Source organism: Vollenhovia emeryi, unplaced genomic scaffold (assembly GCF_000949405.1).
Source record: "Vollenhovia emeryi isolate VEMERY1.0 unplaced genomic scaffold, V.emery_V1.0 DF939127.1, whole genome shotgun sequence".
Taxonomy (NCBI): Eukaryota; Metazoa; Arthropoda; class Insecta; order Hymenoptera; family Formicidae; genus Vollenhovia; species Vollenhovia emeryi.
The window spans coordinates 2,552,368-2,574,752 of record NW_011967239.1 but is presented as its reverse complement, the minus strand read 5'-3'; the positions used below and the strand labels follow the sequence as shown (position 1 = coordinate 2,574,752).

Sequence of the window (22,385 nt, the reverse complement as noted above, 5' to 3'; positions counted from 1 at the left end):
GTACCGTCATTGTTGCATAATACTTTTCGCGAGCGTTTTGCGACCCGTATTCGCGTGCGGACTAGTCCTCACGATACCGAGCCAGCAACCATTCATCAATAAGTGCCACCGTTCAATTAGATATTAATTCAATTAGTTTAGTGCACCGTGAGTACTTTTGGCATCGGCGTTCTGACTCTGACGTTTAGGAAATCGTGAGACACTATTGCTGAAGATTCAGATATTCGGTCTGACATTGACAATGAATTTGAACGAGATTCAATTTAGACAAAACTTTGAAAGATCTAACTCGATTCAAAGGTTCTCTCCGTCATCTGAGCACAAAGTTCCTACTACTAAAAAAAAAGAAGAAAAACTTGTATCTTAAACTAGAAAAATCATTTAAGAGAATAAAGAATTCCCACATCCATTTCGCCGCGCGCGAATTTGCTGGCGGACTCCTTCAGGAACCAATCTCGCGATCGATCGCGACCCGTCGATAGCGATCCCGTTCGGATCGATAACAAGAGCGGGCAGTTTTCCACGGCAGAAGCCGAGGGGGAGTGCCCCCTTATCGATCAACTCGGATGTCGGAACGCGTGATTGCGAGATGCCGCTCGGCGAGAGCGTCCTGTAATCAGCCGGTCGGCGCGCTTTTTCTCACCGAACTATCCATCAAGCTGTCCGAATTAACGCTCACGATCCGGACAACGAAACTATCATCGCGGAAGCTGCGCCCGAGGTGATCTCCGAGGTGATTTCGACGACGAAGATAACGACGAGAACGAGGACAATGACGGCCATCATTACGTCCACAGCTCGGTCTAATTACAGGAATTATTTAATTGATCATAATAATTAGTCACGACCGTGTCGACTTCTGCAGGTGCAGCTGCGCCCGTCGCTGCGCCCCGAGGGGGCATCCCTACGCTGAATCTTTGTCTCCCTCCTTTCTTTTCTCTCCCAGGAGAAGACAGGTCCGTCTTCGTCGGAAGGAAAAAGAAAAAAAAAAGAGAGTCTCAGAAGAAGGCAGGCAGACCGTAAAAATCATTAATAGAAAGGCTTATGCGGTCCCACGCGTGTGCGCCGGAGGGGGAGGAACGAGACTCGGGGGGGGGGGGTGGAAAAGGGTGGTAGCGGGATCGAGGGGGGAAACTCGGGAGGCTCCCTTAAGGAGAGCGTAAAGAGCCCGCGTCTGGAATTCCGGCGTGGAGCAAGAAATATAGGACAGGCGGGCCCGGACGGGAAAAAAGAAAGGGGATGGGCCCGGGGTGCGATTTGCCACGGACCCGAGGGAACGGGTACGCGCGTGTGTCCGTGTGATATCGCGGACAGACGGACGGACGGACGGACGGACGAACGAACGGTACGCGTCCCACGGGCACGCCATGAACGATCCTGGGACGGATGTTCGAGAGGGCCCCCTCGTTATTCGCCTCTCTCGCAACGCGGGGGAATTATTTCGATCGGAGTCACGAAAGGGGCGCAGCAGGTACCAACGGATGCACTTTGCTCTCGAAAACGATGTTAAAGGGTACCATTTAATTGACCGACAATTTTGTGAAACGTTAATTTCTCTCAGAGAGGGATACTTTTATATAATTTTATTTATTTTATCAAAATGACGTTTTACGTAACGATCGGGCTAGATAACAAAGTATAAGTGCTATAAATACATAAATACTACCGCGCCATGTCATTTGAAATCTTGATAATTTATACCTGTTACCGAGAGCTTTTGACCAGCGACGATTATTGGTTATTTTTCATTTTTCACGTTTTATTTTAATGTGATACCGAGAGATAAAGAGAGATTTCCGTTAATATCTGCAATTTACATTGTATTCTTAATATGCAGATACTATAAAAGTGTATTTTTTTATTATTACATAAATAATCGTTCTCTCTCTCTCTCTCTCTCTCTCTCTCTCGCAATTAAAACCGCAACTATCACGCTAAAATGAAAAAAAAAGTTTACTGCAGAGATAGGTCCAAGTTTAATAAAGTTCAATACTCCACTTAATTTTCCAAAATTCGCCAAACAGAAGAATACACTGCCTAGGGGGAAGCCCTCTTATTCTTCTTCTTTCTTTTTATCGCGCGATACAACCGTGCGAAGATTAGCTCTGTCGTAAGCCACATTGAGCTCGGCGGCGGTTTGAGTTTCGCGCAACGCGGAACCGAAAATAAACGGTTCGCAGCGTGCGCCGCGGCGAACGCGTCGCGGATAATCTTCTGCAAATACAAGAGCGCGGAGAAATAAAAGCGGGCAGTGCATACATAACGCGCGGGACATTTCGCCGCGCCGCGCCGCGGGCGCCGATATTTCAAGATACGATATTTCTCGTTTTTCTTCCTTCCATTTTCTTTTTTCCCCTCGTTTTCCCTCCCCCTCCCTCTTTCTCCCTTTTAATCCCCCTTCGGCGGACGGTATCTAACGTACGACAGCAGCAGCGGGAAAGAGGGATCACCGGGGGGGACAGCGCGATATAAATTTGCTCGACAACGCGGAACAGACAAGTAACCCTTCCATGTGCAAAGTAAGATCCTTCCCTTCTTTTTTCTCCTCCCCCTTCTTTCCATAATTTTTATGATCTCGGCTTATAATTGGTACGTGCGTTCCCTCTTTCGACTATTTATTACTACAACACGGTCTTTAAATCTTTCCTTTTTTTCCCTTTGTCTGGCGATATTAATAGACCATTGCCGTGGCTTTCTACAAAGATCGCATTGCTTCTTACGTTACGTAATTTAGATATGCATGAATCTTATTAACCTTTATCAAACTTCTTTCACGAACTCGTGCGTTGTCGCCTTGAGTCAAGCTTTAAGACAAAGTCGTACGCTTGCAATTATATTAAGTTGTCAGCTACGTTGTACTTACTTAATGCATAATCCTCTTTAACGCGGATTTAATCCCGGGGTGAAATAAATCTCACTATCTATTTGTGCTCATTATCTTATTGTTAGATGCTTACGCTTAATTCATGCGTTTAATCCGCTCATTACTGTGCAATTTGTAAAACTACATAATTTTGTAATTTTCTCAATCAAAGCGAACGGTGAATATGAGAAAAAATTACCCTTAATATCACATTTACTATTTATTATACCTAACGCTTTATCGTTTTATCTCATCCTCTCTAATCACTCTAGAAGAAAAAGACAAATATCGAAGGAGTGCCGTGCGGCTTCTTGGCGGTCAGATATACGCCACGTCGCTTCTGTGCTGAAATTGTTAACAAATCAGCGCGATATTTTCCGTCCCCAGCAATTTTCTATCACCGATCTCCCGCGAATATCCTCGCGATACCGGAGATTATTCGCCGCACGAGCGGACTCTAATTAACTGCATCCAATTAGCGTGCGGCGCAGCAGTTTTCTTCTTCGGAAAGTGTTTCCTGTAATCGCGGCAGCGCAGGTTCAAGGTAATGATAGCCACCGCCGACACCTCTCGCTTAAAGTGACCGTAGCTCAACGTTGAATTTTCGCCGACTGAACCGGCGAGATAATTCGCGTGCCTGCTTATCGCGCGATCGTGTCTCCTCCGGCGATCGCGCGGGTATTAATCCGTGAGATATCGACGATTGCGACCGCGATCGCGCATCGGAGACCTCGCAACGACCGTCGCACAATTGCGTGCGAGAGAGAAGGCGGAACGTAAAAAGTGTCTGCTCCGTCGCGCGGATCTGGTTTCTACAAATAAGAGCGCTATCTCGCCTCGGAATAGAAGATAATGTCATTCAAACGGTACGACAGGTTTGGAGAGTAACTTCTACCGTAGGAAAAGTTACGGAGAAATGTATTTGCAACTGTACATTACCGCTTTCCGGGGAGGACAAAAAACAATGGAATTAAATGTCGCCTCGTCTAATAAAATTGTGTGAATTTCTCCATTTCTTACAACTCGCAGAAAATTCATTCGTCTCGCGGTGCCTCGATATTAACCCTTTGAAGGATACATTTTTCTATTGAGCCTTTATTTGTGAAACTGTGTATACGAGGGTCCTTGGGGTCGCTGATTACGAATCCGTTTTCAGATTTTCATAATTCAAGATGGCGGAGTTCAAAACTTAAAAGAATAACAACACTCAACTGTAATTCAACTGTACTAAAAAACATTATTTAGATATTATTAGGACCTGTGGAATCTAAACTCCAGTTGAAGATTCTTATAGAGTATAAAAAATAGCGCGCACGAAATGGCGGATGCAAAATTGAAATTTGATAATTCCTTAGAATTTACTCATTCTCGGCACTATCCAGAGCTAACGACGCGGGCGTGATGAGTCCCTAAATACCGTAATCGAACGAAAATGCTGAAAAACTTGAAAACTTACAAAATTCACGTACTTTGTATTCGTCATTCTGGGTCGGCTATTTTTAATTTTGAAAATCTGACATCAGATTCGTAATGAGCGACCTCGAAACCCCCTTTGTACAAAGTTTTCAAGAAATAATCTTAAAAAACTTGTTCAATAGTGAATTTTTCCGAAAAAATTGCTATTTTTTTCGTATTTGTGTATGTATAAAACTTTTACAATAAATATTAGAAACTACTCAACTTTTTTGTATCCTCTTATTACTAAGGTACCCAAAAAATGCAAAAAAAACCCGACCTAAATGCGTTAACTGGAAATTAAATGGCCAACAAGTAAAGAAGTTGAGGTGCTAACGTGGGTTACCACCATGCTTCAAAGGGTTAATACTTGGGGAGAAATGTCAAAGTAATGTCTACCGTTTGAGGGCTAAAGTGTAACGAGAAGAACATAATACATTGCACTAGTTTTACGCGGGTAAGAGCGACAAAATAAAACATTAACGCGCGCGCGGGAGTGTCACTCATGTAATAGCGTCCCTAAAATTCTCACCGGACGTAATTCGCGTTTCTCGTCTGTTTGCACGCATAAAAATGCCCCGCATTCATACGTAATCTCTCGACGTCGTGCTACAACGAAATGTGGCTCGTGTGTCTCGTTTTAACGGGGCGCGTAACGCGGTGGAAAAAAAAAAGGGGGGGAAAGAAACGAGGGCCTCTGCATAAAATTCAAGAGGCGGAGGCGATAAAGGGTCGCCCTGAATTTAGGCCATTCCTCTTTCCTGCCTTCCCGCCTTCGTATAATCGCCTTTTCTTTTCTCTCCCCCTTCTCCGTTTTTTTTCTTCCCGGTGTCGTCCACCGTCGCATCTCTTTCTTTCTTTCTCTCTCTCTCTCTCTCTTTCGGCATATAATCGCGGTAACGGATTGCATTTAGCTTTATTATAGTCCTGTCAATTATATATCATTATTCCACCGTTTTTCAACCGGCTCGTTATCGGAGCATAGTGAATGGATTCAAATCGCTCCGTCGGTCTCCCCTCGTCCCTTCGATCCCACCTACCTTTTTCTCTCTCTCTCTCTCTCTACCTTTTTACCGTGACTTTACGCATCGTCCAAGCCTGTTGTCTTCGCGACGCGATTGCATAGTATTACTTCGCTCGGAGAATTCGTTAGCGGAACATTGCGACTGGATTCAAGCGCCTTTCCCACCGCTGCTTTTCCCCGCGCCTCGTAAAAATGCGATTGGTACCATCAGACCAGCTGTCGCCGACGCTTTACAGCTACTAAAACCGCTATAACTTTTCTAGTTGGAAGCTATTACCGGATTTAGCATTACATTAGCTCGCCCCCGCAAGATTCTAACAATGTTTTACTCCTTGTTGTATAACTGTCTAAATTACGCGCCCCCGAAGCGGGAGGGATGATGGACAATACTGAGAACAACTCAATCTTATTTCGTACGCGTGATTAATCGTTTCTCTCAGCTGTTTATAAATGAGCACGAGCAATTCTTGTTAATCGCGAATAAGAGAGGGCCCGGCGTGACGCAAGAGCCGGTAGTTGGTAAAAAACGTTCACGGGCGCGCACATAAGAGCGATGTGTACGGGCATCGCGATGCTATTGCTGGGCCTTCCTGGAAGGGAAACGGGGCCCGGAGAGCTGCACCTTCCCTCCCTTCCTCTCCCTTCGCCAACCCTGCGACCCGCGCCGCGCGGCCCCGTCACGCCCAACAAACTTCTCCTACGACTCGTAGCGGGCGTCACGCCGCATTTATAATGTTTCCACGTTCGAGTTTCGATGGGTCCACTCCTGCGGAGCCGACGGACAATGGGGGCCTGCCACGTCGGCGTCCTTTGCCGTGGAAAGCCTCGGCGACGCGTGATCCTTCAATTATCCGACGAAATATCGATATCCGCGACCGTGATTTAATATTAACAGAAGCGAGAGAAGATATGGAAAAAGTAACTCTTGCAAGGAAATTATATGAAAGGAACGAAAGAGAGAGAACAAAGGACTGAAGCTTGAGACTCTCCATTTTTCATCCGTAAATTATTTCGTTTCCAGAAACTTTTATCAATCGTGTAGAGGTAAAGTACTCCGTGTGAAATAATTTCTCGTAAATATTATAAAATAATTAAACTGAAAACAAAATACTCAACTCTTTAACTCGAGGAATATGTTTGTGCGTCAATTGAATTAGAACACAAATGAGTATTTTGTCACTTTTTTAATCGCTTTAATCAATCGAATGACGTTTCCTTGAATTAGTTGAGCATTGATGAATAAAAGTTTACGAAAAGGGGACGAAGCTTTCACGTTTCTTTCATTCACCGCAAAATAATATTCAAGAGTTTTCGTCGTTCCTGCAGTTCCATTTGCATGCATTGCATGTGCCAGAACAGTTGCGAGATCGTGAAGATTCGCACGCGTGTCGTGATCGGCGAAGAGAGAAAGAAAGAGAGAGAGAGAGAGAAAACAGAGTCGCGCAAGTTGCGCCTCACAAGTTGCGTCCCACCGTGTTATTTAGCACCCTCGTAAAACACTAAATATCGGCTGCGCAATATTTCCGTCGGCTGCCGGCGACGCCGTTACGTAAAGTAACTTCGTGTCCTCGAGGCAGAACTGGACTCCGCGAGTACCCGGAGTACTTTTCATTCAATCGACATGCGCGCGTCGCTTCGTTAGCGGAAAAATATATGTTAATTGCGAGCGCGGCGTCGCGCACAACGCAACATTGTGGCGCACGTAACGATCCGTGTAACGATCGAGGCAATCATCGGCAACACGTCGATGATGATACCGTGAACCGTCGGCGTATCAATGAATTATCAACGACGAGCCCGTGACTCTCTCTCTATTTATTTCTGTCGCAGACACCACGTCGTGCTCGATAATATCTTACCTAAATCAGATTACGTCAAGGGTTGAAGAGCTAATAAACAGATAAGTTTAAGGAAACGTCCTTCGCCCGATTAAAGTGATTGATAAAGTGCGAAAATACGAGTAGTCTCATTTGTATTTTAATTAAATTGACACGTAAAAATATTCTTCGAAATGAAGAGTTCCTTAATCGAGGGGGATTCAAGTAATAATACCGAAAATAATCAAGAATCCACACACGCATTATCTAAATTTGTGCAACACGGAGGAAATTTCCTGTTAAAATTTATCCTGAAAATCATGTGATCGTGAGACAACATGACATTTTGAAGAACTTTATGAGAGTTTTTTTAAATTTTACCATACATTTTACTAGTAAAATATATACAAGCAAGTCCTCTATTATGAGATAGGTTTCTAATACGAGATAGCAGGTTTTCAACACCCAAATTCAATCACAAATCTTCTTTCGCTACGATCTAACAATGAATTTTCCACTAAACAGCTTTCGCTTTCATGGCGGAATCAACTGATATCAATTTAACAGAAACTCCGATATTAGAATCCTGTCTCATAATATGGGATTTTACTAACAATAAGTATAATTGCTAGTGAAATGTCTGGCAAAATTTCAAAAACTCTCATAAAATTCTCTGTAATGCCGCGTTGTCCCACGATTACATAATTTTCAGGGTAAATGAAAAAAAATTCTCTCCGCGTATAATCAGGTCAGTCATTGTTCGGAAAAATATTTTCCGATTAAACAACTGAAAAGAGTAATATTAAACGGTGCTACGAAAAGGAAGCAAAGTGTATCTGGACGAGATTGCAACGGTTCACATCGCGGACACACACATTGCAACTGTAACTTCGTCCTAAATAACCAACCGATCGGTGGGGAGTACCGTTAACGAAACACGGCGATAAATCTACGAAATCTGAAGAAGGGGCCGAAAATCCAATACGAATAGCGTAATTTAGCGCTTTCATAAATAGTCAAGACCGACTTGCCGAGTGCCACAGGTAGAAATCGATAACGTCCGTGGAGCAGCGCCGTCTTGCGCAACCCTCGTCGTCGGCCATTGAATTATTCATTCATTAATTTTCGGTAGCTGTCCGCGCCAGAGGATCAGCGAGCGCGAGTTCGTTCGGCCGAGCCGACACTCCGTCTCCTCTCCGTGCAGAATCTCGAAGCGTCGCCGGCCGGACACGGCGCGGGGCCACGCAGCACCGGTAATGTTTTCATCAGCGTCTCGGGAGAATGGCGGACCGTATTTTAAGACAATAATTCTCGGCCCGGTCGATGGCCCGGTCGATCCGCCGCGCGGCGCGGCGCGGCACGGCGCTGCGGCGTCGAAACGGGGACATCGGCCCTTTTGATCGTGCCCGGAGGGGCCCGTCGAGGGCCGCGCCACGGGGCCATTATCGACCTTTAAGGACCTTGCTGCGACTCGTGAGGACCGGTTACCATAACCGCACGTATAACCGCTCGCTACGCCGGGAGGAGGACCTCCCGGAGGTGTCGTACAATTCCCCGAGCGCGGCCCTCTCGGGGCCCAGGGCCCTGAGCGTATTTTTCCGTGCTTCGTCGACGTCACCGTCCTTGCGCGCCCGACGGTGTTCATTAAATAAACCCCGACGCGGTGACTCGATCATCCCGTTCGAATTAGAATCTCGCGCATGGCGGTGGCATTGAAGAGGGAGATTCCGGCGAGGTCTTAACTGAACGACATTTTCGCATATTAAAGCGAATATCTGCCTCTATTTCAGGGCAGCTCCGAGTAAACTCCGATTACCTTAAGCGGCGATTAACTTGTCGAGCAATGCCCGCGATATTTTGTTAATTTGGATGGAATTATTTATTTTTTCTTGTTTAATATATGGGGGAGAAGATTGGGTTAGGACGACGATTTATATAGTTGCAAGTTTGATCGATTAATCGTCAATTAAGTTAATCATTTCACAGCCCTTAAGCCGTACATCGCGAGCGTCGTTTTAACGGCGTAATCGTTCCCGCGTCACACCGCATACAGTTACGGACGCGTGAGCCGCGTTATTAATTTATACGCGGATACCCGATTATGCGATTTTAATTTACAAATCACGCAGCTTCCGCCGCGATCGGCACCGACGGAATCGCCGGAAGGACGCCGGGAGTCGCGTGCGCGCGCGCGCGTCCCGCAATCGCGGCGCGCTTTTTCCATCGCGGCGTCGATCGACTGATGAATTTTTCATCGGGTCGGGAGATGCAAAGTAGCTCGCCTCGTAAAGTATACAACACGCTCGTTATACATTCGTACGGAGGCCCCGTGGCACGTACGTATCGGAGACGCGCTCCTCCTCCGCCGACCCCTGGCGCGCCATTCCGCGCCGCGCGGTGCGGTTCCCGCCGGTCACAAAGAGGATCGTTCATCACTTGCAGAAGTCACGAAAGAAGCGCGGGACCACCTCCCCTCCCCTCCCTTTCTCCCTCTTTCTCTCCGCAGGACCGCCGCGCGTCCGGGAATGCGGCGATTTTGTTTGCAAACGATCCGCGCGCGGATTCCCCCCCGGCTACCGCAGAAAAGTACCGGCCGCGAAATTGAATTCGCCACAGCGCGGCGCGGCCAGCTCGCCATTTTTCGCCCTGACTAATCGATACGGTGATATCATAGTTCCGCCACCCACGTGGAACGCCGTAGGACCGCAGGACCGCGACAGATCTACGGCGGCGTGGCGTCGCGCATAATAAAGACCGGTTGCGGGCGAACGTCGACATTTTTTCAGTCACGAGCGAGAAAACTAATTAGAACTTTTCAAACTAATTATATTTTTCTACCAGCCACCGTAACCGATAATTTGCAGCGTCATTTCAATCGATTTAAATTTCGAATGAGGCTTTAGAGACAATGTGCTATCGATAACATTAACGATGCTAATAATGATACTAGTAATAATTTGCAATCAAATGCAAAATACACATGTAAATGAGGGGAAATGATCATTCGTCCGTGTTCACAACGAATGTGTTAGTTTTATACATTTTTACATAAGTAGAAATGCACGAGAGGAATAACGTTTGAAAGGAATAGTCGGCAGGTCCGCGATACGAAATTGCTCGCAACGATATGTCGAGCCATTATTCCCTCGCTCGGTAATTTTACAGCGCGAGATGGGCGTAGGAATAAAGCAGCCGCCGAAAACACGACGTCGAAAGCAATTTGCTCTACGGGTGTCTGAATTAATCACCGGCCATGCTGCCGAGCCGCTTAAATCGCTCCTATGCGCGACGATCATTAATTCAAATCACTAGGTTGAACTACTTTTCCTTCCGGCGAACTTCCGACAGCGCGGGAGAAGCTCGAGAACCTCCCGAGTGTGATTCGACTTCTGACTTAAATTCAAGCCGCTGGCGTAATCCGCGTTTCGAAAATTTCCTCGCGCGAGTGCCGCATATAACATTCACCCGGAGACTCATGTCGGCGGGCATTCATGTTCCTCTGCGATACGCAAAAACGAAAACACGCGTCGCGCAGCGAGTTTACACGTTTCGACGCTCGCTTATTCATGACGAGCGTATCTGTGCGTTCGCCGGGCGAAAATAGTCTACTTTTACCTTGGCGTGAAGACGAAGTCTGTTAAGTTAAAGAGTCAGGCTACTATAAATCAAGAGCAAGTCATAATGAAATTTTTACAAAACTTAAAACTTTGTCCACGAAACCAAATTACGCCGATAAAAGTGGTGGGGTCGAAGAGTTGTTAAAAATTTTTTTATCCCAACAAGACAGGGTCCAATCGTGAAAAATAACACCTGTTTGTGGTACCAGGGGCTTGCCGTGCCCCGCCCTGGTAACGCTGGGTTAAGATCAAGCCGAGCGAAGCGGCGCCCGCGTTGCTCGACGAGAAAACGCCGAGGGGCCTGCTCTCCGCGAGGGATCCCTTTTTCTCGAATCGCGCCGATCCGTCGCCTAATCACGCAAAAACAGCGATCTTTGTGATTCATCGCCGGTAGATCGTAAACGGGAAGACGGTTTATAGATCGCCGGGGAAGGCGCCGGGGAAGACGCTCGATAACGCGAACTTACGCGATAGTCCGAGGGAAACGACGGGAAGAGAGAGAGAGAGAGAGAGACGCCAGGCACTTAGAAATTTTTATCAGTGTATCGTGTAATGCATTGAGCTAAATCGGCGTAAATTTTTCAGACGCACCTCTGATGCACCGTGGCAGCAGCGCGGTGAGAGGATAGTCACGTAGTCGATCTGCATTCAACCTATATCGACGTATCTATGTTCATCGATGCATATGTATGCATGCAGATCGCGAACGTGAGCTCCAATTACATGTGCGAGAGATTTAATAATGTCGCTCAATAATAATAATTTCCTATTTACGATAACGATTAATCAATTTCTAATAATCGTCAGCCACTTAGATCGCCTTAAGGAGTGTCTTGCAAACGTAACAGCGCGCCCCTCACGTGAAAAGATAATTCTTTCAATTATTCTTTTCAATCAATTGTCAATTAATTTTTTTCGTTGTCATTTGTCAAAAAAAAAACGCAACGCGACGATTCAATCGTCAGCAATTGATCTTGTTAGAAAATTTGACGCGTTTAATTTGATAATGCCGTCATGTATTTTACTCTAACCAACTCTGGATGTTAGCGTCGAGGCAGAAGAATCTCTCCACGTGAGGACTGGAAGCGCACGCACACACACGCACACCGCCGCGTACCTGAAGAAGTCGTTCCTGCAGAAGAGCTTCGCCTCCCTGGAGAAGCACTTGTCTTGCAGCGCGGCTCTGCAGTCGAAACAACGCACGCACTCGACGTGCCATGCACGGTCCAAAACGTTCAGCAGGTACTGATCCATTATCGGTTTCTCGCATCCTGCACATGACAGGAGCATCGCCAGACCGCGTCTCCCTGTTGAAATTAAAAGAGAACACATTACGCACCTCCGTCTCGCTGCGGCCCCGTGGTCTTACGACATGACGTTCAGTCCCGCCGTACAAGCTCGCTCAATATCCCTCCCCCTCCTCCCCCCGGCCCTTTCGGACGCTACTCGCTTCCTCTTTTTTCCCCCCCTCTCTTTCCCTCTCGTCCCGATTTCAAGGATGAAACTCGCGAATCTTTTTGCGCTCCGTCAAACGACTCGATCTGGTACATCCAATTCGAAAATTTCAATTGAAATTTGATGAAATATTAACGCACGGTTATTAATGCACGCGCGGCGGACACAAACGTTACGTCATTGGTTCCGGGCAAAGCTTAAATTAATATTGGTTCTGCACGCAATGCTGAACATTTCGCTGTAAATATGCGCTACGCATTCCGCGTAACGCAACGCCGGCTTTACGCGATTTAATGTAATCGCGGATGCATCGCGAGATTCAAATCGCGGCGTACGTTTCAGTTTATAACTCGGAGAATATTCTCCTTCTTTCCCATCTCGAATAATGCAACGTTACGCGGTGCTGAAAGAATGAAATATCGCCGGCGGTCGCGACACGCTAAATCCTTCTTTCTGCGCGACACGCGTATTTATTTATAAACACTAATTTCCGGCTCGCTCGAAACGCCCGTCGAGTAATTATCACAATGGAAAACCGATCGGAATTATGCGCGAAATTATCCGCAATGAGTCGAATTAAAATCACACGCAGATGCGCAAAGTAAGCGCGCGTGGCGGTGATTTGTTATTAAAAGAAAAAAAAGGGAGGAGAGGAATGGCTTATTAATCGCGTCGAGGGCACCGATCGAAATGTTCGGGAGCCTTTCGAGCGTGGCGCGCGTTTTATTTAGAAAGAAGATTAAGCGCTTTCATTGTAAGAGCGCGCGTGCATAACGAGGCGTGCATTGTGCTGGACTTTTTTGTATATTCGACGGTTAAATCGCCGTACGGATCTGGTTGACACAATCCGGACCGGTGTAAAAATACAACAATGCGACATAATCGCCGTACTAATCACGTAAAGCAGCAACTAATCCGATCTGCGGGAAAAAATTCCCGTTTTTACAAGCTGATAAGATTGATGACGAAAGTCGCGTGCCCCTTTCAAGTTTCGCAGATTCTCTAATGAATTTGGCGCGGACGATTCCTCCAAGGAATCTCGACGGCATATCGCGGCACCTTCTGCAAATTACATTAATCCTAATCTGACGTTATTTTTCCCATCTTTTTTGACGCTACTGAGAATGTAATTAAGTTCTTTTTCCTCCGCAATCAGAAAATTTTAAACAAAGAAAAACAGAGAGAGAGAGAGAGAGAGAGAGAGAGAGAGAGAGAGAGAGAGAGAGAGAGAGAGAGAGAAGCTGCAGATGCCCGTGCGATAATCCACTAAAATGTTGCAAACAACGAAACGATCGAATCGTTTCTCCTAGTACAAACGTTGCTAAATTACGAACTACAAGTTTTTGAATCTAGATAGTCGCAAGTACAATTACCACGTGCATAGCAACATTTGGCATTGCGAGAATATCTGCGCTGACCGGCTCGCACGAGCCCCCTAATTTCTGTACATCCTAATTTAGATCTTTCTAAAGACAACATTTTATTTTATTAAAATCACTATCGTTACACCGACATTACGCGTAGGAATATATTTGTTGAATAATTACAGTTAAATGCCAACTTGATTTATACGACTGTATCTTGTAAATGTATATGATGTAAAGATTACGGTCGTGAGATATATATTTTTAGTTTAGTTCTAAATCAAATGGCAAGTAAATTAAATAATTGCAAATTGAATCGTTGACGATCGACGACGACCGTCAATAGAAAATTCGACAAACAAGAGCTTCGTTAAACGAGTCTTTAAATTTATCAGGGGGGAGAAGGGCGCACATTTTCTGCCGCAACCCTGTATGTACATCATCCATTGTTAATACAACAGTGACGATTAAACATATCAAAAATTACCGAGCGCTAACTGAGGTTTCAATTACTACCGGGCGTCGTTCAGTAATTTAAGCACGGCAATTTGAACAATGTAAAATATCGCGGTTAAAATGTTTGCGTTACGATCGCCGGAATGGTCAGCCGAAATTTCAGCCGTTTCGGGCCACGTTGCGATTCGCTCGTTCGCCTCTAATTCGCGAGAAAGACGGAGGCCGAGGAAAAGGGTGAACGTCTCGAGCGTCGCGACGGGGTACCGCGACCATAAATCTCGCGGCGTTAAACAAAAAACCGCGGATTATCGCATCGATAAATTTAACGATCGCGCTTCGGCATTTATAGTTGCGCAATCTTTCATCTGGCTAATTTCGCGGTCGCTTTTTCGCGCGCCTCTCTTTTTCGCGACCGGGCCCCACAGAGAATAATTATAATTCGTCGTTAATTAACATTCGCGAACGAGACTGCTCTTTCGCCCTTTGCTCTCGCACTCTCTTTCTCTCTTCCTCCTCGTCCACCCCCCCCCCTCTCTCTCTCTCTCGCTCTCTCTCTCTCTCTCTCTTTCTCCTACATTTTTCTCTTTTTCTTTCACCCTGCCATTATCCCTTTTCCTTTTCTTCCCTTCGTTCGCCCTCTCGCCGTTTTTATCGCCATCGCTGAGACCCACGGAACTCACCCTCCTCTTCCTTTTTTTCCGCGGTTTCCGCCAATGGGCGGAGTCCCTCTGCCTGGCTGGCAGGGTTGTCAACCTAGCAACCCTCCTCCCACCCTTAAGATCTGACCTTGCGCATCTCATCCCTCTCGCGGAAGGGCGAGAAAGGCGAGGGTGGCAGAGCGGCATCGACGTAGCCCGTGAACGTTCGCAAGTTAACTTCGAGATCGTAAACTATTCCGCGTAATCGACTCGCATGCGCCCACCGCTAATGCTCGACGCTACCACCCTGGCTTGATACAACGAAAACGGATTACCTGCGCGTGGCTGGCGCAGATCTTAACGTTAACGAAAAGAATTTAAAGTCCCTCGCTTCGATTAACGAATAATCTCACCATTATTGCTTTCGAAGTTTCTACCTTTTAATTTGCAAAAAGCGACAATCTTAATAGAAAATACATACAGAGCCCAAACGACAAAGGGAACAGAACTATTGATATCTTTGCCGCAATTATTTTTCAAGCAGCTCGGACGCATAGTATTTTTTTATATACTTTTTCAACATTGATCTGCCGAATTCATTTTTCGTGTATTGATATAAAATTTTAAAATAATTATAACATTACCGGACGTGGTAGAAAAAAAGCGAGAGGACGAATTTGGCGCACGACTGTGTAAAATTGTAATATAGCGATTAAGATCGTGAAAAATACACGTTTCCCGATTAATGACGTATATTTAACATAGAGTTGATTTTTTTTAATCGTGACGAATTATAGTCATTTAAAGGTAGTTTTGCAAAAAGAAAGTATGGCCGCACGTTCAAGCGTTAAATTGTTATCTAATCACGAAATCAATAACGTAAATTAAGGTAACGCGTTTAGGAACTAATCTCGCGTATAAATACCACGTGGAATTCCGATATTATCGCGTAACGAACAACTTAAATGCTTGAATAACGGTCTTAACGAATATAAGACACATACAGGGTGTCCACGCGTATCACATCAATGCCGATTAAGGCAAACTGCTCAAACGACATTATCCTCGGCAGAGGCATTAGAAAGTACTTAAAAATAATCCTCAATAATTTTCTCCCTTGACACGCAAACTTAATTTCACGCACATATATCGCTTGCGGTGAAAAGGTTTCCAGAGAATAACAATCGTAAAATACTTTTACCTCTTATTCTTACGTTATTTCGAGCGCACGGAAAAAGATTTGTAAAATGATTCCCAGCTTTATCAAAATATTTATCTGCCGAAGTATCGAAATGCCCGTCACTCGTGCGACCGCTTATCCGAGTTAGAAAACTAACTTCGCGTATGACGCCCCGGCTGGAAAGAGTGAGAGACGGGAAACCGTAGGAAGACCTAGTTAGTTGAATCGCATAAACCAGATTAGGATTAGCGGGACGTGAGAAGAAAATCCTGTTGATCCAGCGACATCGGATTGCTTAATCCGATTTTTTCCGGCTGGACGTCACTGCTCGCGTCATGCCGGATCTTATTTTGTTCCGTCGGAGGAGACTTTATCGAGACGTCTTCATCATAAATGCCGGAGCAATCGCGACAGAATAGCGTGGTGAAAAATAAACCGAAATCTAACGCAGCATTAAGGAAGAACGTTTAAAAAAATGCTCAAATATTCAAAGACAGTTTCAACATGAAATGTGAACTGATGGGTTCGATATAAAAATTAGCATAATAGTCTAACGGTAAGACGTATGGGCTGGAAAGAAGTATCAGTGAAAATTTAAAATGTATCATTCCAGGAGAAATTCTCGGTTCTATTTATATCTAGATCATCCTCTCGCTCGTACTTAAAGATAAAATCTCGAGGTGTGCTCCGGCATGGAAGTCAAGCCTTCTGACTTTAGCCGATAATGTAATTTTTCATCGATTCATCAGATCCGAAATTAAGGCAATCAGAAACGTTCCGCGAATATAAATATATTCGTATATAGATAGATCGAATATAGATGTATACACGGAGAAAGAATTTTTCTCTCACAATTTACCCTGAAAATCATGTAATCGTGGGACAGCGTGACATTTTGAAGAATTTTATTACAGTTTTTGAAATTGTTTTTAGTTTAAATACCACGTTGTCCCACGTTTACATGGTTTTCAGGTAAATTAAAAAAAAACATTCTTCCCGTGTATAGATGTATAGATAATATATACATGTATATAGAATAAAATATGGATATCGGCAACTCCACGCGCGTACATTTCGACATGCGCGGTCTCACCCTCAGACACACGGAGGGGATGAAGCAGAACAACGAATTTCAGCGAATTACCTTAATCAGTCTAAAATCACCTACGTCAAGCGCATCCAGAGATTCGCAAACCACCATCGCGGTGAAAATTACTATTTTTCGAGAGCCGCACCGGCGGCGAATCGATTTGCCGACTTCAAAGAAGAAAAACGAAACGAAGAAATCGACTGGCGAAGAAGAAAAAAGAAGAGAGGGGGAGAGAAATGGAACACTTGAAAAAGCTCTCAAGAAGATAGGACTTTTAAAAGTTATCTCGTTAATTGTGTTTAATTACTTAAGGCTAATTTCGAGATCACGCCAATTTTTTGCGATCCGTGATAAGAGACAGTTCTCGACGACTTTGGTACAACTGTAAATTGGGTAATCAGCACTTTCTGCTCTTTCTAGAACGGATGACGAATTAATTCTATAAAACTAATTGGTGGCGTTAGGACTTTGTGTAATCATCGTCCGATGGCATAGAAAACGAAGTACTTTAAAAAGAACCTTGTGAATATACACGGAAAGAATTTTCTCTTAAAATTTACCCTGAAAATGATGTAATCGTGGAACAACGTGGCATTTTGTAGAACTTTATGACAGTTTTTTGAAATTTCACCATACGTTCTACTAAAAAAAAATGTATACTAAGCAAAATTTGAAAAACTTTCATAAAACTCTTCGAAATGCCACGTTGTCCCACGATTATATGATTTATAAAAGAATCGTGTAACCTTTTTCACGTAATATTTGATTATGTTTCATTAACTCAAACTTATATTTAAATTTATCGATTGATCTCATTTCTTTTACGCGTTTACTTGTGTAAATAAATAAGATAAATTCTTTTAAGACATATAAAAAGTACTGATAATGAGAAGAAATCGACTTTCTACACAAAATTTTGTTAATAGCAGAGGAGAAGAAATAAACGTGTATTTGCCGTAACATGTGTGTGTACGATTATGCTCAATATTGCATATTTCACCACCGCGCGCTGTTACAGCATACTTTTGTTCCATAAACAGTAATTATAACCCGTAATTGTGCAAAAATTCTGTCAAGAAAAATAATAAATCAAACATGTTTTCCGTAGCAGGCACGTGTTTCCCGTCTTTCGCGCAACAGCTTCGAACTAATTACGTCCGATCGTATGCTCACTTTTACTACTAGATTACTGTCCGCGTAATGCGAGCGAGTGTTTAAAAATATAAATAAAACTTGGCGTGTGTCACATACGAAATTACACTCGCTCGCTTTCGCACGTGTGACAGGCCTCGCCAGGGTGGGATTTAAATACATTAACATACCTTAAAAAGTTTCCAGCCTTCCCCCGTACCTTACGAATAACTTGGGCGCGAGAGTCTATCGCGGCGTAAAGCGTGCAAAGACACCTCCCCACGTCGTTTCGCTCCGCGCAATTGCGACGTGGCGAGCGGAAAAAAAGTGCGTCGCTCCTTCGATCGCGGCATAGATTTGCATGCATCACGTCGCGGGATTGTATTCTCTATTGAGCGGTTCATTGACTCGTGATCTATTCGTGCGTGCAGCTTCTCACGCGTGACGTTTCTTTTGCGGAGAAGGAAGAGAAAGAGAGAGAGAGGGGGCCGGGGGAGAGGGGAAGGAGAGAGAGAGAGAAAGAGAGAGATTCACGCCCTTCAGTCGCGAGATCGATCGAAACGGCACGACGCTCCCGCGAACGCGGTGGCGAGCGAAAATGAGCGGAAAAATCGTCCACAAAAGTTTCGCATACAGCAACAGGTACTTTGCAGTAACGCACCTTAGCGAGAACTCTCGCGAAGAAACCGGCGACCCGCGCAAAAAGCGGTCTTGACTAATAGAGCACTGTGATTTCGGAAAATACGGTGCAACTTTTTAACGTTGAATCAAACAAAAAGACTTGCCAACTTGTAAATTTTAGATCAAGTTGCACGCAAATATATGTACCAGCTTTAGATCTTTACGACGCAGAAATCTCATGGGAAATATAATAAACGATAGAGGATTAAATAATGAAGCAATTATGACGGAGTGAGTATAAGTAGTTGTCGCTCTAAATTATCGTTGATTTCTTTCCCTCTCGCGAGAGGAAGATCGCGGGGACTCGGATCGATTGTGTCGATTCGAAAGACGCCACTGCGTCAACAATCCTGTGTCACGCGTCGCGCGTATCCTGCACGGTTCTCTGGTGCATTAGGCATGACATCGGCCCGATGTTGCGCTACAGGGGACACGTTACTTCAGGGTCCATCCTATTTTACGCGAGATGCGCTCTACGATCGCGTAAAAGAGGCCCCGCGCGGTGCCGGCCTGTGTGAAATATAAATACACGGGAATACGTTGGAATGAAATGCGGACTGAAGAACCGCCGAGGGCTTGCACGTTCCCTCTTTAAAATGCTTATCACGAACGTTGTCTCGCGCAGAATTTTCCAACAGATCCCAGAGGGTATACAATTGTATGCCATCCCTCTCAATTTTGTCTAAAATATTCATAACGAGGAAGCACACGCGGTCGTCGATTTTCAAGCTATCATATAAAATGAAAACTCTGGTCTGCTTCGCGCGTCAATAATTGACGTATCCGGAATACATATTCGTGTATTCTGACATCGTCAGTCATCCACGACGGAGGTTCGACCGCGTTCGAGACATTCGATACGCAATCGCGACGGACAACAACGGCGCGCCGTGAGATTTTTGTGTAATAATACTTGAAAGCAGCGAGCACGCGATACTTAATCGATAGCTACGCGTCGTCACATACCCGCGACTATTTGACTCTCGACTCCGATTAATCTCCCGAAACGGAGGTGGGCACTCCGACGTGAAAACGACGTAATGTTAGGCGCGCAAGACGAGGGGCCCGTTCGCGGGGCCCGGCGGCGCGGCGAATACTACGTAAACGACTCCCTCGCATGCTTCTTACCTATGTTACAAGCCTGGGTGACGGGCAGGGGTGCGCAGCAACGCCCGCCAAGGGCCGTGACCCTTATCCGGGGGGTACCAACCCCCCCGGGGCCCCCTCCCCCGCCCCCGGCGCCCCCGTAGCCCTCCACCTCCCCAGCCGCGACCGCGGCCACCCCTGCCCCCACTCCCTCGCCGGGCCCGGGACCAGCACCAGGCCCACCTTCCACGGGCCCGTATCGGCCGAACGGTCCCGAGGGCCCCAGTGCACCCACTTTTACTGCGTTGTTATCCCAACGGCCGTTAAATCGCACTTCTCACACTTTCTCCCCCCGGTGCCAGCGACGGCGCAGCGTTCTACTTCAACTCGCTTCCGCGCGTCACTCACTGCAAAATCTTCCGCCCGCGCCTACGTTTACCGCGCGCGGCTCTCTCACCCCCTTCGCGACGCGCGGCACTCCGATCTCGTTCCTGGTCTCGTTCGTGAAGACACGGGGTTGTCAACCCCTCGGACGGCGCGCGCGTTCTCTCAGCTGTCGTCCTGAGAGCGCTTTGTCGTCCACATTGCGACCCGGTCTCCGCTTGCTGTCTCTCTATCTCTCTCTTTGATCTCTTTAACGTCTCTTCTGGAGCACTAGGTACCCCGACACTCGTCCGCTCACAATCCTGCCCGAGATACGTGCATCTCGCGCGCCGTCATGACGCCGCTCGTCCCAAGTGTCGCGATTGATCTCGATCCAGCGCGACCTTCACGGAGGGTGGTTGTCTCTCGGAATCTTTCAACGCGAAGGAGCCCCTGCAACCCACGTCGAGCCGATCTCTCTTTCGGATCTCACTCGACTCCGCCGGCGAGTCGAGCCCGTGGACGCGAGAATAGCGGCGTGCGTCGCGCTCTCGTTCGTTTCATGCACTCTCGGGGATGATCCCGAGTGTCGGCCGCGACGGACTTGTGGATCGGCGCGCGAGCCGCTGACCAATGACGCGCTCTCTCTCTCTCTCTCTTTCTCTCTCGCTCGCCCTGTCCTGGCCTGCCTGTCCCAAGGGGGGACCGGACCGGAGAGGATGCCGGCGCACGGCGCACGATACGTCACGTCACGGCAGCGGCGGAGCGAACACGACGATGACGCGAGCACGCTCGCCTCGAGTTCGCCAACCAACTGGCTGCACCTGCGGTGTCCGCCAGCGACCCCCTCCTCGTCTCTCACCCGGCGTTCCTCCACAACTCGCGCAACCGACGTGGAGCTGCAGCTACGCCCATTGGCCACGACCACCGTGGCGAACGTGGCGCGGGGACGTTGGATTGGCCGGCGACGGGAGACACGGGCGTAGCCAAGCCGGAGCGCCGCCAGACATGGCCGTGGAATGGCTGCGGAGTCGCGTTCGCTTGCGAGAGGCGCTTCCGTCGTTGCTACTGCTGCTTCTGCCGCTGTTGCTGCTGCTGCTGCTGTTGCTGCTGCTGCTGCTGGCTAGCTGGCTGGCTGGCTGGCTGGCTGGCTGGCTGCTGTTGTTACTGGAAATAGGCTGGTGGTGCTGCCGCTGTCGCCGACACCACCGCCGACGCCGACGCCGACGCCGACGCCGACGCCGCCACCACCGCCGCCGCCACCGCCACCGTCGCCGTAGCCGCTTGCTCCTCTTCGTCTGACACGCTATCGATCTCGCGGCGTCGCGGGAGACGAGAGGGTAGACCGCCTCGCGAAATGCCACAGGTTTCAGGGAATCTTTACCTTTCGCGCCCGCGAAGTGTGTCCTCCACCTCCTCCTCCTCCCGCTCTTCAGACCCCTCTCACCACTCGCCACGCCGCGCCGCACCGCGCCGCTTCCACTTTGCCGTTCTATCTGGTCTTCTGCATCTCTACCTCTCTGCCTTTCTTTCCGAGTACCGTTCGTTGTCTTCTTCCTTCGTCGGCCCTCCGATATCGCCCTTTCACGTATGAACATCCAACTCCCGCCCCTCCTTCTCCATTGTCCTCCGTCGCCGCCGGTGAGAGACTCTCTTTCCCTATGTTTTCCGTGTCTATTCTCGTTGGCCTATCTATATCGCTTCTTAAGTGTCCGCCTATCTTTCTTTTCCCCTCTGTGACGTGATAGTCTTTCTTCGCCCCTCTCTGAACGGGGCGAGCGCATGTCCCCTCGCTTGCCGCCGATGACTCGACGCGATATTGTTATCGCCAACATTCTCATCCTTCTGTCTCCCGCGCCTCTCAACCTCCGTTAATTTCTTTCGTCCTCCCCTTTCCTTTCCTTCCACGTTCCTGCGGTCCGCCTCTACTTGTTCCTTTTACCAATCCGTCAGCCCTTCTTCCTCTCTTCCCGGTTGCTTCTTTATTCCCCGCCGCCTGTCGATCGTACTTTTCTCTCGTACACTCCCGCTTCCTTCATCGTCATCTCCCTTTTTCTTTTTTTTCATCCTGCCTTCCGTGCCTACCCCGTCATCATTCCTCCTCTTTTACCGATCCGCGCTCCTCTTCCCCGGTTTACTCTTCTCTCTACGTCGTCTCGCGTCGT

At 47.0% G+C, this 22,385-nt stretch overlaps 1 protein-coding gene across 1 annotated transcript in view; it reads right to left on the bottom strand.

Annotated features, from left to right (window-relative positions):
- Positions 1-19,955, bottom strand: part of LOC105568869 (LIM/homeobox protein Lhx5) — a 38,194-nt gene extending 18,239 nt beyond the window's left edge. The window contains exons 1-2 of the mRNA XM_012024873.1: positions 19,900-19,955; positions 11,894-12,083 (exon numbers count right to left, since the gene is read on the bottom strand). Of these exons, the coding sequence (XP_011880263.1) occupies positions 11,894-12,066 (173 nt within the window). The 5' untranslated portion in view covers positions 12,067-12,083; positions 19,900-19,955. The remainder of the gene's footprint in view (positions 1-11,893; positions 12,084-19,899) is intronic.
- Positions 19,956-22,385: the final 2,430 nt, after the last annotated feature.